Source organism: Lissotriton vulgaris, chromosome 2_1 (genome assembly GCF_964263255.1).
Source record: "Lissotriton vulgaris chromosome 2_1, aLisVul1.2, whole genome shotgun sequence".
Lineage (NCBI taxonomy): Eukaryota > Metazoa > Chordata > Amphibia > Caudata > Salamandridae > Lissotriton > Lissotriton vulgaris.
The window spans coordinates 1,675,145,491-1,675,159,417 of record NC_141687.1 but is presented as its reverse complement, the minus strand read 5'-3'; the positions used below and the strand labels follow the sequence as shown (position 1 = coordinate 1,675,159,417).

Here is a 13,927-nt window from a genome sequence, read left to right as displayed (position 1 = left end):
CTGTCCCAGGGGTGGGCAACCCGAGAAATTTTACCCTGGCGGGGTGGCGGTCCCCAGGGCCATTTACGACTCCATGAGGGGGGCTATTTGGCCCCCTCCAACAATACTAAACACCCAGGGTGGTGGAGCACCCCGGGGCTGTGTGGATGGGCTTGAGAATCCCCACACTTTATTTTTAATAAATACCCTGGGGAGCCAGGGGGTCTAGGTGTTTCTACCCTGTCTCCTTTTCTTGATTTTAAACCTTTTTTGACCATTTTTCTTGTAATTCGGTTCAACCGAGTCACAAGATGGCTACCAACACTTCCTGGTTTGAGGCATTGGCAGCCAATCAGAGATCTGGCATGGGATCGGGAGGGTTTGCAGATCCTCCGCGGCCATATTTGTATATCTGAGAAATGTTTACATTTCTCAGGAACTACTAAACAGATTTACACCATTTAACAAAAAGAGTGCACTCTGGATCAAGAGCTACCTTTAAGCCAAAGTTAGTGTAATTCCGTTCTGCAGTTCGGGCTGTAGCTGCGTCAACAGTTTCCTATTGAAATTAACATGGAGAAAAAGGGTTTTGGGACCCCCCTCTTTTTCTCTGCCCCCGCTCGATGGATCACCCTGAAATTTTCAAGACAGCAGCTAAAGCGGGCCGGCAACAGAAAAAAACACTTTTTGAATATTAACAATGTCCTAACTATAACTACCTACTGGTGACCACTGGTGACCACCAGTAGGTAATAAATAGATAGATAGATAGATAGATAGATAGATAGATAGATAGATAGATAGATAGATAGATAGATAGATAGATAGATAGATAGATAGATAGATAGATAGATAGATAGATAGATAGATAGATAGATAGATAGATAGATAGATAAGTAGGTAGGAGGTAGATAGGTAGATAGATAGATAGACAGATAGATAGAGAAAGATAGATAGATAGATAGATAGATAGATAGATAGATAGATAGATAGATAGATAGATAGATAGATAGATAGATAGATAGATAGATAGATAGATAGATAGATAGATAGATAGATAGATAGATAGATAGATAGATAGATAGATAGATAGATAGATAGATAGATAGATAGATAGATATGTGTTAGGTTGAGAGCAGTGTATGTTTTTTTGTTTTTAATTTCTTTATTGCCATTTAATCAAGAACCTCCACACATCAGACAGGATACAGTAATAAACATATTTTTGCTGAGTAGCTCCTGTAAAGAGCACCCTAGAACACAAGAGGCACTCTGAATCTGCTCACCCCAACTGTCTGTTTTTCTAGCAAAGTTTCTAAGCATAGGACTAGCACAGTGCTATCCACACAGACCTAGGTAGCAACAAAGTATTTTGCTAATTCTACAGCAAAGTTGTTAAGCATAGGATTAGCACAGTGCCATTCACCCTGATCTATCAAATGACAAAAGACTTTTACCATTCCAGGCACAGTATTACAGCTTTGGATTGGTAAAATGCCTTCAAAGCCAACCATGATTGAATGAAAGCAACCCCAGATATGTATCTTGATATTATTATAGCTCTTCACAGAGGTTTAGCTTTGTCAAGACACAAGGGAGCACGTCAAAGCAATACCCTTGTAGGCTTAGTGTGATGCATAGTTAATGCAAAAAGAACCACAGAACACTGGGGAGTTCCTCAGTTTGAGAACAGTGTTGTTTAGCCTGCCTTATAAAATGGATGTGATACTACTACAGTGCACAATGGACTTCACATGTTAGTCTCACACTCACAACAAACATTCTCTCCTTGTGTTTATTTTAGCTGCAACTCTGACTTTTAACACGCCAGACTGTCATATTAATAATCTGTGTTCAGTAAATCCAAATGCCACCCAAACCCTTACAAGACACCAACTCAAACAAATCCTCAGAATGGAAAAGTACCCTTTATCCTGACTTAGAGCCTGATTTAAAGTACAGTAAAGGGGTTACTTCATCACAAATGCGGTGCATATTCCGTCCACTCTATTACAAGTACCATTAGATATATTGCACTTGTAATACTGCGGACAGGATATCCGTCATGTTTGTGTTAGAGTAACCCATCCATTGAACTTTAAATCAGGCCATAGGGCACCAAAGACATTGCCTTGGGAACTCCATCCTTGACAGAGAAGCCACATATCAGAACTTTCTACAAGGTCACTAGTATGGCATTATACCTTCTGTCCTTCCAATCGCTCTCTCTCTCAGCCACCTGGGGGCAGCTCCTTAATATCAACATCACCACTAATTTGTGAACATTCTACGCGTGCTTATCATGTCAGTCCTAGTAACCATTTTAATCAAACAGCTGAAATCAATCTGACCTTCATTCAGTACTTTAATCAGACTCTTCTGCCAATTATACTCAGTCACAAAATATCTGATTTTCAGGCTTTTAAAAATTTATAAGTCTTTCTTTTCTGTTAGGAGTAGGCAAGATTTTACTGACTTCTAAAATGGCTTTAGAAATAAAGAAATCACTGTTTGGAAGAAGCATGTTGTAGGTGTTCCTTCCAAATAAGAATTCATATCCATAAGTATCAATGGTTTTGCAATGAAATAGTGTCTGTAAACCATTAAAAAGACACCATCCCCCAAGTTGGCGGGATAATGAATTCCCAAAAGATATGGGTTCGCCCTTGGGCCTTTTTCCCTTTTTGAATATTAAAAAAAGGTTATAGGGAGCCCAAGGGACCACTGGGAACTCTTAAGGAACCTTTTGAAAAAAATATGTTCGTGTAAGGAAAATGGGCACCTTCCCATGTGATAGCCAGCAATCTTAATGAGTCACCATTTTTTACCAAGCACATGAATATTAATGACATAGGTCAGATTGTGACTCACTCTAAAATATATATATATTTAAGCAACCATGTTTACTTTCCGTAAATGGCCTGCTTTAAAAAAAATGAGTTTTTATTAAAAGGCAATCACAGACCAGGTGTTCTGTGGACCCTTTCAAGCCCTCTCTCTATGGTAACCACCAATCAGAGTGAGTCACAATTTGTGACCTACCTCGTGAATATTAATGAGGTTGGCAGGGTTGCAACCCATTCTATTTCAGAATGTTTTGACCCAACCTATTGGTATGTAAGGCGAGTCACAAAATTCCACACTGGCTTAAAAAATAATGATCACAAATTGCAACCAGTTTTTGTAACCAGTCTATTAGTATTTCTGGAATCAGGTTCTTCGCCTCCAATTTATGCTGTACTTGGGCTTGTTCGTTTCTGCATCTCTGATGCCTCTTGCAGAATTAAGATTTAGGCTCAGGTTGTGTTACCTAAAGGGGATTCAAGAGAACTTCTTGGATGCCTTTGACTTGTCTATCTGCAAACTACCTTACATGGGAATAGGGTGAGCTCAAGTAAATTAAGCCTACTGATTATGAAGAACATCCCAGATAAGATTTCACAAAGAATATCGGGGAAACGAGATATCAAATGACTTATCAATTGAGATACATTAAAAAATATTATATCATAGATCACACTACCAAAGGGACACCCATCGCAGCTTATAACACATTTACATATTTCCCAGACCAGTTCACCTAATGCATTTTACACATGAATGATGATGTCGGCTTCCACTAATGACACAAGGTCTGGGATATATTTATGTCACTCTATTTGCCAGACACTCAAGAAGGGGAATTTTTCTTTTGAAGTAGCAATAAGAGGCTCATACTCTACTCAGTAAAGTACCAGAATATTGTGATCAAATTATTGTCTAACAAACGTACTGTGTCCTAAATACTAACAGAAATATCACTTTATTGGAATTAAAAATGGAAAATCTTCTGTCAACGGTGAGAATTCTTTTTTTATGATGTTTATTCCATTATTTTTATGATGGACAATATTTTTGTTATTGATATTCTGACATACAACCTCACATGAATCTGCCCACGACAGACCTTAATGGAGTGTTGTGTATATTTATTTTATTTCTTCTAATACGTCTTGCAGCCATGTATGTGGATGTCCTCCGGGGGTGAAAGGATTTTATAAAGATGCTCTTGTGTATATTAGTCAGTACATATATCCTGTTTAAGATGATCGGCTCTACAGTTGCTGTAGTTCCTCTTATGAGACACCATGTCACTGCATCGACAATACAAAAATAATGTTAGAAGGAAAGCACACAATTGTAATCTTGGAAGGAGACCAGGCATTTTGACAGGGAATGTCCCAAAAAAAGTACCTGATTGCAAAAAGCTGAGGGCGATGACGAACCCCATCGAAGTCTTCATCTTCAAGCGTGCCATCACTAGAGAGAATAGAAGACAAGAGCTCATGGTCAGGTCTTCTCCAGACTTAGCAATCACGTGTGTAGTGGCTGAGCATTCCAGCAAGATCCAATATGTCAGTGTCCAGCTATGTAAAGGTGGACGAGTCATCAAAAGCAAATATTAGTCCTCATTTTCCTTTAGCACACCTGTAACGATTCACTCATATGTCTGTTTATAAAGTCTATCAGAGGAGGACCTCATGTTCATTGGAAGATCTGAGCACCTTAATCCTCCCTATCACATATTACTCAGAACAGTCTCTCAAGTTCCTTCTGGGATCTTAACTTCTTTAAATAAAAAAAGACAAAAGAGGCCTGATGAATCTACAAAACTAGGGGCCTGATTTACTATTCCCATTCACAATCCAGGGAAGTACAAATTGCACATCGACTGGTTTACATGCATGGATGTAATTTGTGATGAGACTTATAAACTAGTAGGTTGCATAAAACGGTTTGCCTGATAAATATGTGCATGGCTTTTTTACAGGGATATTGAACGGCAAGGGACCACAGACCACTATTGAGTGTTTCGCCGAGTGATTTTATGGCAATTTCTTCAGGGCTGGCGGTCCAAGAGCTCACCTTTTAGCTCACTGGTATGGTGTACAAATAGAAGTTAAAAAACAATGGGAAACAAAGTCAGTGATAATAATAGAGGTTCTACTACATCTTGACCACCTGGAGGAAAATACATATTTATGCCCACTACGTAGTGTTTATTAAAACATGGAGAGACTGACACTTTAAAACTGTGCATCGAATACTAATCAAAACTCAAACTTGTCAACCCTGTTACACATTTTCCTTAAATACACTTTCCAAAACTCCACAGTCATCCAAGGCACACCAACCCCATAGAAAGGTAAGGACTCATTCCTACTAAAATGGCTGATATACAATGTTATGCCTGATAGACTAGTCCAGTTCCTTGCTTTGACCATTGACACTCCAGGTGGGAGTGCTGTATTCCTCTCTCTTCTCTAATTTTTACATAATTTGTGCTCTGCTTCCAAGGCGAGGATGTGTCTGGTTTCTTTGATTTCCTTTGAGCACCAGACTATTCAAGAGCACTTGTGTTAGACCTGACAACCTTTGTGTGGTATTCCCCGAAATATTTTGTCGTTACTCCTCTTGTTTTGCTGAATTCGTTTTTGTTGGCTTTAGGACTTTGCACATTTTACCACTGCTAACCAATACTAAAGCTCTCACCTTCAAACATGGCACCATTGGCTTACACTTAATTGGCACATTAAGTATACTTGTACGTTCCTAGCAAATGGTACTACGTGTACCCAGAGCTTGTTAAATAAATGCTACGAGTGGGCCTGCAGCACTCATTGTGCCACCCACTGAAGTAGCATTTTTAAACATGTCTCAGGCCGTCAGGGCCTGGTCGAATCAGTGACAAAGATGAGCTCACAGCATTGAAGCCCCTGAGCATCGCCTGGAATATTACCTCAGTTGAACGCCATACTGCGTGTGCAGCGGAGCAGGACCCAGTCTAATCACTACTGACCAACAGGGCTGGAGCTGGATGGCCACTATTAGCATCTCCATTTTATTTTGAGAGTTTTATATAGCACTGGCGTACATCATTTACACGTTACATCAGTTACTAGAAAAACATTTCAAGAGCATAGAAGATGGAACAAAAATGGAGCTTAGAAGGGTAAGGGGGTGGGGTAAAGGGGTAGGAGGTAGATAAGATGGAGAGACGAAGGAGAGTCTGCCCAAGTCCGGCTGGGTAGGTGACGGCCGAGGAGGAAGTCCACAGCCCATCTCCTCTTTAGCTTTCGGGTAGCTCCACCGGGCATCAGCCAAACTGCTAGGTCTCAACTGGAAAACAATTAAAAAAACAAAGAGGAGGGAAAAACAGATCAGGGAGAGTTGGAAGTCCAAAGGAAGGAGACAGCAGTTGAGGAGAACACAAGACAAATATCCGAAGACCGGCTGGGTAGGTGACGGCCAAAGCGGTGTGCCAGAGCCAGTCTCCCCTATAGCTGTCAGAGCAGCTCCACCGGGGATCGGCCATGCGGTTCGGACTCCGCCGGCAAAAGGTGAGGAACAGGGGTAGGTCGTGGTTGTTGATCACTGTGGCTCTGAGGCTGGGGGTTTTCAGCCACGAGGCTTGTCCATGTGAGATCAGTGGCAGCCATTTTAGGGTCAGGTGCTGAGTGTTGTTCAAGTGCCTTGTTAAAAGACAGGCCAGTTACCTGGATAGAGATTATGGTCAAACCGGGAGTCTACAAGATGATCCAGGGAAGAGGTCACCAGTTGTAGAAAGCCGAAAGGTCCTACCCTAAGCAAAAGCAGCCTGGATGCCATGTTGGGGTCAGGCGCGGCCGGGAATCAATGATTATTTAAAAAAAGCCCTATGGTAACAGGGGCAGGTCCAGTCCCCCTCCAGAGATAGTTATAGGTTGATTGGATAATTACACAAAATCCCCACTCGCCGTTGGCTCCATTAAGCGTCCTGCACACCGCAGCCTGATGTAGCCTTTGAAAGCCCTGCAGGAACAGGGCCCACGTGTGAGCCTAAGGGCAGAGCCACGGTGTACCTGGTACCAGAGAATGAAGAGCTTTCTGGGGGTCCAGATTGGGCCTCTTTGACTGCCGGTGGTGTGGAGGAGCTCTGGTTTGCCGCCTCTGGCTGTGTCTGCCTCTCTGTTCGAAACACCCTGCCAGGCCCATCTACTGCAGTGGCCTATTCTCTGCGGGGTTGGTCCCCACTGACTAGGTTGTTGACTGCATGTGCTCAGACGGTGGCCTGCTCAGCAGGTAGGATGTTATTACATTCCTCTGTGTAGTGATGATTTGCATCGCCTCTACCCGCTGGCCTTGCACAGAACAGCAGCATCAGCCTTCCACCTATTGCATCATATTTGAAATTCAGCAAAGACTGCCCATTCATCTTTGCACTGCAGATATTTGAATCTGAGTACATCTTTACCACACTTCTGCTTCTTTTTCATGCTCAAACAACTACTGGTCCACTTCTATTTACACAGTGTGTGTGGGCTTTGGTGTTGGACAGTTGGCTCCTGGATGTGAAGCACTTGGCGTTAATCATATGTCTGCTGTCTATATATTTGCCCATGGGGGTACTCTCTATTATTTAGACTAGCTATTGGAGAATGGCTCTTATTCTGCAAACTTAGACACACTTCTCATTGACTCAAGCAGCCTGCTATATATTGCACCCATCTACCTCAGTATTGTCATTGCTTATCTCCACCTGTTGCCTCTGTGCCTACTGTCTGGCTAGTTCTGCTATCTAGCGTATGCCTCCCCGTCCATTGCATGAGCAGTGCACATAAGGCAATGGAACGCAGAAAACCTAAACAGAAACAGCTTAGTTTTGAGCCCCATACCGCCAAAGCTCACCCTTAGAATCAACCAGCACCTTGGATCAAACAATGCCAGCTATAATGGCCAAACTATGCATCAGCTTTAAAGTCTATTGATTCTAGATTTGATACTTTGGCGCAACGCGTTGACACCATGTCTGAGCACTTAGATCACCACAATGTGAGGCTCGATTTTTGCGGAGTGCATGATTTTGGAAATTGAGCATGGAAATGCTGATACAACGAAGCAACTTGAACATGTGAATAGCCTCTTCAAGACCACTGCAGCTAAGAATGAAGATTTAGAGGCTAGGACCACTGCAGCTAAAAATGAAGATTTAGAGGCTAGGTCCCACCAAAATAAAATAATAGCTGTTGTACCAGAATCCACCAACACTAGACAGATGGGCACCTTTGTGGAACAACTACTAGAGGATCTCTTCGTAGGAAGTCCTTTTTATAGTTGAGAGCGCACACTGGACACTTGGACCACTGCCAGTTCCTAGGGACTGCCCCGACAGATTATGGTCAGACTCTTAAACTTTAGAGACCGGGATACCGCACTACGAATGGCCAGCGCCTGAGGGTCCCTACAGTATTAGGGGTCTGCTATTTCACTATATCCCGACTACACACCAGTAGTGCAAGAGGCACGCCACAAATATACTGAGGTTAAATCTAATCTCCAAAGGTTGGGCCTCAAAAATGGGATTCTCTATCCTGCACGGCTTCGGGTCGAGCTGGACAGCCGACATCACATCCTTGATACCCCAGCAGATGTTGAACAATTTTGTAAAAAACACTCCTCCGGCAGATCCCCTCTGATGCATGTCCTAGTACAAATGTTCCTTGAGACCAGGCATCTTTTTCACCAAGGTCTCACACATAGTGACCTATCTCAACTGTTTTTGCTGACATATGATTGGGATCATCCTATTCAATGATGATTCTCATACTGTTTCTCCATTGGCTTATAGCATTGATCTATGCATAATACTTTACTATGCTATGTGTTTTATTTTAATTGCTTACTTGTTCAACAGTTATTCCATTATCCATTTACTGATCCTTCTGGGTTAGGCTCGTCTGGGCGCTGTCGCCCCCTTGGGTGTATACCACTGTATATGTATTTCTCTTTTCTTTTTAGTTATTTGGGTTCTCTAGCTTATTTTTTGGCTGCAGTGGGTGGGGGGTAGTCTTGTTTTTATTTTACATTATGTCTTGTTTTTTTTTTACATTATGTCTTGTTGAAGCCTCTTCACTGCCTTAGTACATACTAAGTTCACCCTTACATGCTCTCTTTATATTTATTATTAGCCTGTAGCACCATGACCCCAACAAGGAATTCTAACTCCCTTGCATGTCATGGAATATTAGAGGTTTGTACAATCCTAGTAAAGGGAAGCAGGTCCATGCTTACTTGCACCACCATGAGATCCAGGTGTCTTTTCTTCAGGAGATGCATTCAGCTCCCAATCCAGACAGCAGATACGCAGCCACCTGGAGTACTCATGCTACTGTTCTCACTATAGTTCTTACACGCATAGGGTGTGCATTTTAATAGACAGTAGGGCCATATTCTCAAGAACGTGTGATAACCATCGCAAAAGTAAGTTAACGCAACTCTCAACATCGCAGTCTATCGCAGGGAAATTACGCTGTGTTAACGAAGCATTCTTAACACGGCTGTACCATGCGATATTCACCAGATAACGCATCAAATGTCCGTGTTACAACCAACACCACGCTGCAAAAATGCGAAACGCGAACGCCAGAAATCCTGCAATGAGGCCAATCGCGGTACAAAAATCCACGAAAACCAGCTACAGGCCTTCAATTCACAAGCATCAGGCGGGAAAAATCACCATAAAAGTATTAAAAAAAACAGACAGACAAATGCCAAACAACAGCAAACCACAATGGATGGTGCAGGAGCAAATACGGAGGAGAACCAGACCCCACAAGCCCCCGGAGGAACAGCAGGGGACCTCGGGGTCAGGAAAGGCCAAGGAGAAGAAGAGTAGGAATAAGTGGTTCAGTCCGCAGGAAAACAGGATCCTGATAACGGAGGGGGTCGAACACCATAAACAACTGTTCGTCACCTCCACTGTGTCATTGGCAATAAGAAATGGACTATGGCAGTCCATCATGGACAAGGTGAATGCAGTGGGAGTGCTGAAGTGGACAATGGAAGAGTTCAAGAGGCACTGGAATTACGTCATGCGCAAAACCAAGCTGAAACTCGCAAACAACCGGAAGACAGCAATGCAGGCTGGAGGTGGCAGTCTTGCGCCACAGGAGGAGCTGGACGATATGGAGGAAATGGTGTCCACAGTCATCAGTGGGGAGACGGTTGTAAGAGTCCGGGGATCGGACACTGCTCAACATGACCGGACCCAACAGCACCAGGGTGAGTAACTACCAGGGACTGGGGGACGGGGAAGATGGGCACAATGGCACACATGCACTATTAGGTAGAGCACATCTGCGGACAAACCATGCCCCACACCTCCAACTTGAACCATGAGACCAATGTACCCAAGTATGCAAGATCTCAGAACTGCTTAAGCACAGAAATCAAAGTCACATCACATGAAATAGAGAAGGGGCAACAAAATCAAAGGTTCAAGGGTGACTATCCCGAAATGTAGCACACACACATAACAGGCAGAGTACATCAACAATGACAACAATGTGGCACAGCCCGCAACACGTCTACAACAGAACACAGGACACAACTGGTGCCAACTGGGTGTAGACTCTGGCCAATCACAAGTGACATTGCAGGAAAATGTGAGTTGATAATATACAAGTACAAACACACACTCACGTCTGTTGTCGAAATGTCCACTGTCCCTCATCAACTAGGCAGCTCCTCCCAAACACCCACAATGTACACAGTCATGCAGTCTGCATGTAAACATGCACAATGCGATAACATACACATGAACACAATGGTAAACTGCATCTCCCCTTCACATTGCCAGGGGGAGAATCAACACCTCCTTGCAGAGCAGCCCGACCCTCTCTTCTCTGATGACGAAAAGGACCACTACACCCTTTGACTCCGATGCCCTCCAGGAGTTCATTGACAGCTTTGCAACACACCTCCAGGAGCAGGGCAGCTCTGCAGCAACGAGGACACCCCACCCCCTGCACAGACCACACAGCATGCAGCACCCACCACCACGGCTGCCTGCCAGGATCCCCACAAAGAACACATGGCCTTCCAACGCCGTGTGCTGGGGTGCCAGGAGCAGCTGGCTGAACAGGTGCGGGTGGGTTTTGACCGCATAGCAAACACACTAGATGCCAAAAGTGGGTGTCTAAGTCCCATCAGGGACCACTCACAGTCCTTAATGGACACCCACAGTCCATTCCATGCTCTCCAACAGGCCATGGCTGACATCGCTGGTGCCCTGACTCAGAGACTAGAACAACTGTCCAGTCAGAGCGGCTCCAGTGATGTCAGCCGGGAGTTGGGACACATGCGGAGGTTAATGGAGACCATGGACCGTGCCAATGCGGAAAGATTGGCAGACACGGCTGCAAACCAGCGAGTGGTAGCTGGGTTCCTCAATGACCATCCTCATGGCAGTGCTGCCACAAGGCCTGACACTGATGCATGCTGCTGCTACCACTACATCCACATCTCCGCCCCCTGAAGTGTTAGTGCCACACAGAGCAGCACACATTCCACCTCCGGCCCCTGAGGTGCTAATGCCACAGAGTGCTGGAGATAGAACACCATCCCCCAAACGTGAGACACATGGAACAGCAGAGGACAGAAATGCAGATGAAACCTCCTTCATGGGAAGAAGGATGCAGTAGCATTCATGTCTGCCATATGGCTGGTTTCAGCTTGGTACTGCCCTCTGCATCATCACCTTCCACTGAGCCCCAATGCACCCTGCGACACTCACCTTGGACCTCAACATGGACTGCCATATTCTGTTTGATCGCCAATGAAACAGCACTCAGACTGCGGACTGAACACTTCCTCTTCCTTTGGACTTGTCATTCCCTGAAGGACTCTGGTTGGCCCTTCACGGGCCAACAATGTAAAGTGGGGTTTGCAGGGCCCTGTACTGCTCCAGATGCAACACTCCACTAAATGTGCATTAAACATTCTGAATCACACAGATGTGTCCTGTCCATGGTCTGTCAAGTGTTGTAGTATGGATGAATGTAGGGTCAGTGAATTCCTCTTACGTCCATGTGGCTCATGTCGTTGGACTTGGGTCACAGGGTGACACATTGCCGAATGTTGTCCAGGTGGCGCCGATGCCACAACAGCGACACACGCATTTGTTACTTCCTTGTCCAGCCCTGTACGGAACCACGGTCTGAGCCCCGGGGTCTTAGTACAAACCCTTACGCTGGACTGGCATATGCCAGGCCAGCCCACTACGCGTACGCTCACAGGGGAGGATGGCACCGCTACATGTGCCAGGACTTCCATGTAGTGATCTTCTGGTCACAGGTCTAGTTGACAGCATGCCACAGTCACTCCCTCATGGCTGGTGTACACCCACACCACACCGACCCAGCACACCCGTCACAGGACATCTGACCTGGGCAATAAAAAGGTCCGGGCACACGTGCTCAATGCCATTTCTGACCTCTCTCGGGGTGTATCCGTGTTGTGCATTCGGGCATTGGGGCCCAGGGGCCTGCGACATCACATTCCGCCAGCCCGGTGGTGACATGATGGCGTCCGCATCATGTTACCCAATCATAGAGTGTCCATGACTTTTGGGGCACAGACTTGGTGGCACCGGATGCACTGCGGCTGGCACAGGCACACCGCCGGTGACTTCCGGTGCACTGAGGTTGGGTCACAGTAAGTGCTGAGCGGGTGTGCAACCTGCGATGATGCCCTGTGCACTGGTATATGTTCTGGCATCGCGTAATCAAGACCCAGCACCAAATGTGAGACCTGGTGGCCTGCGGAGCGGGGCTGCATGATGTGGAGGGTGCCCTGTCCGAAGGCCGTGGTCTTAGGGCTTGCAGTGGCACGTGGTGGGTCCTCTTTTCTACACCCCGGTGGTGGAAGGTGAGCAGTGAGGCCTGGGTGCGCAGGGATGGGCCTGCACCGCTGGGCGGCGGGAGGGTCTGGGGGGCAGCTGCCTGGGTGAGCAAGGGCGGGTAAGCACCGCTGGGTGGCGGGAGGGGCTGGGGTGCAGCTTCCTGGGTTTTCAAGGGCAAGCAGGCAATGATGTTGTGTGCAATTGTAAGTACTTTGCCATTCTTGTATCTAGCCTCTGTTTCAGATGGCAGCAGGTGAGCAGTGTGGCCTGGGTGCGCAGTGTCGGCACTCTCTCTCCATGTCCCTCTCTTCTTTTCTCTGTGTCTCTCGCCCCCTCTCTGTCCGTCTATCACTCTCTCCCCCACTCTGTCCGTCTATCACTCTCTCCCCTCTCTGTCCGTCTATCACTCTCTCCCCCTCTCTGTCCATCTTTCACTGTCTCTTTCTCTCTCTCTGTGTCTCCCTCTCTCCTTCGCTCTCTCTCTGTCCCTTGATGTGCACGGGACACAACTTCTCAGCATGATTTTTGTCTTGCAGGCTGTGTCCTACGGATTGTCACGAGGGGAGCCGCCATGTAGCTTATTTTCTGTTCTGTGGTTATTTGAGTAAAGTTTCATTTGTTGATTTGAAGGTGAATGTGTGATGCTCATTATTGTGACAACACATGCATGTCACCAGATGTGACTGTGCAACATCAGGCGGATTATTTGGTACCCGATTCCGTGTAGTTGATGTGGCATGTCTTTGCCTGTGGAGGATGATGGGGGGGGGGAGCAGTCCTGGGGTTAGTGGCGGTGGGTGTTGTTGTCCTGTTGGGGCTCCGAGCTGCATGATCGATGGATCCATGGCATCTGTTGCCCTTCAGGTGTGGCTCAGGGCTGGGCTCCCTTGTGTGGTGCAGGCTGTGGTCCGACTTTGCATCAGGTCAGAGCAGGTGTTAGTTTCCTGCTGCTAACGCGCCTTATCACCTGTTTTGTGGTTGTATCGCCGACATGGCTGGTCGTTGAGAATGTTGTGGAGTGGTGTTGTCACAGCTTTTTGCACGGGAACGCCTACTCTGCATCTCATCAGCGATAGTTGACGGGGTCGGCTGTGGCGATGTTTTTTGCGGCTGCTATTTCTGGTAAACTGGTGTAATGGGCTGTTAGCACCAGCTTGTGAAAGGGGTGATAACTTTATCGCAACTTTGGCTGCAATAAAGTGCTGTTATCTCGGCGATAGCTCCTTGAGAATATGCCCCAGTAGTGTC

General features: G+C 45.8%; 1 protein-coding gene across 1 annotated transcript in view; it reads right to left on the bottom strand.

Moving 5' to 3' along the window:
- Positions 1-13,927, bottom strand: part of LOC147733071 (pancreatic secretory granule membrane major glycoprotein GP2-like) — a 187,515-nt gene that overhangs the window by 118,597 nt on the left and 54,991 nt on the right. Inside the window, exon 2 of the mRNA XM_086958914.1 lies at positions 4,213-4,278. Within this exon, the coding sequence (XP_086815040.1) occupies positions 4,213-4,278 (66 nt within the window). The remainder of the gene's footprint in view (positions 1-4,212; positions 4,279-13,927) is intronic.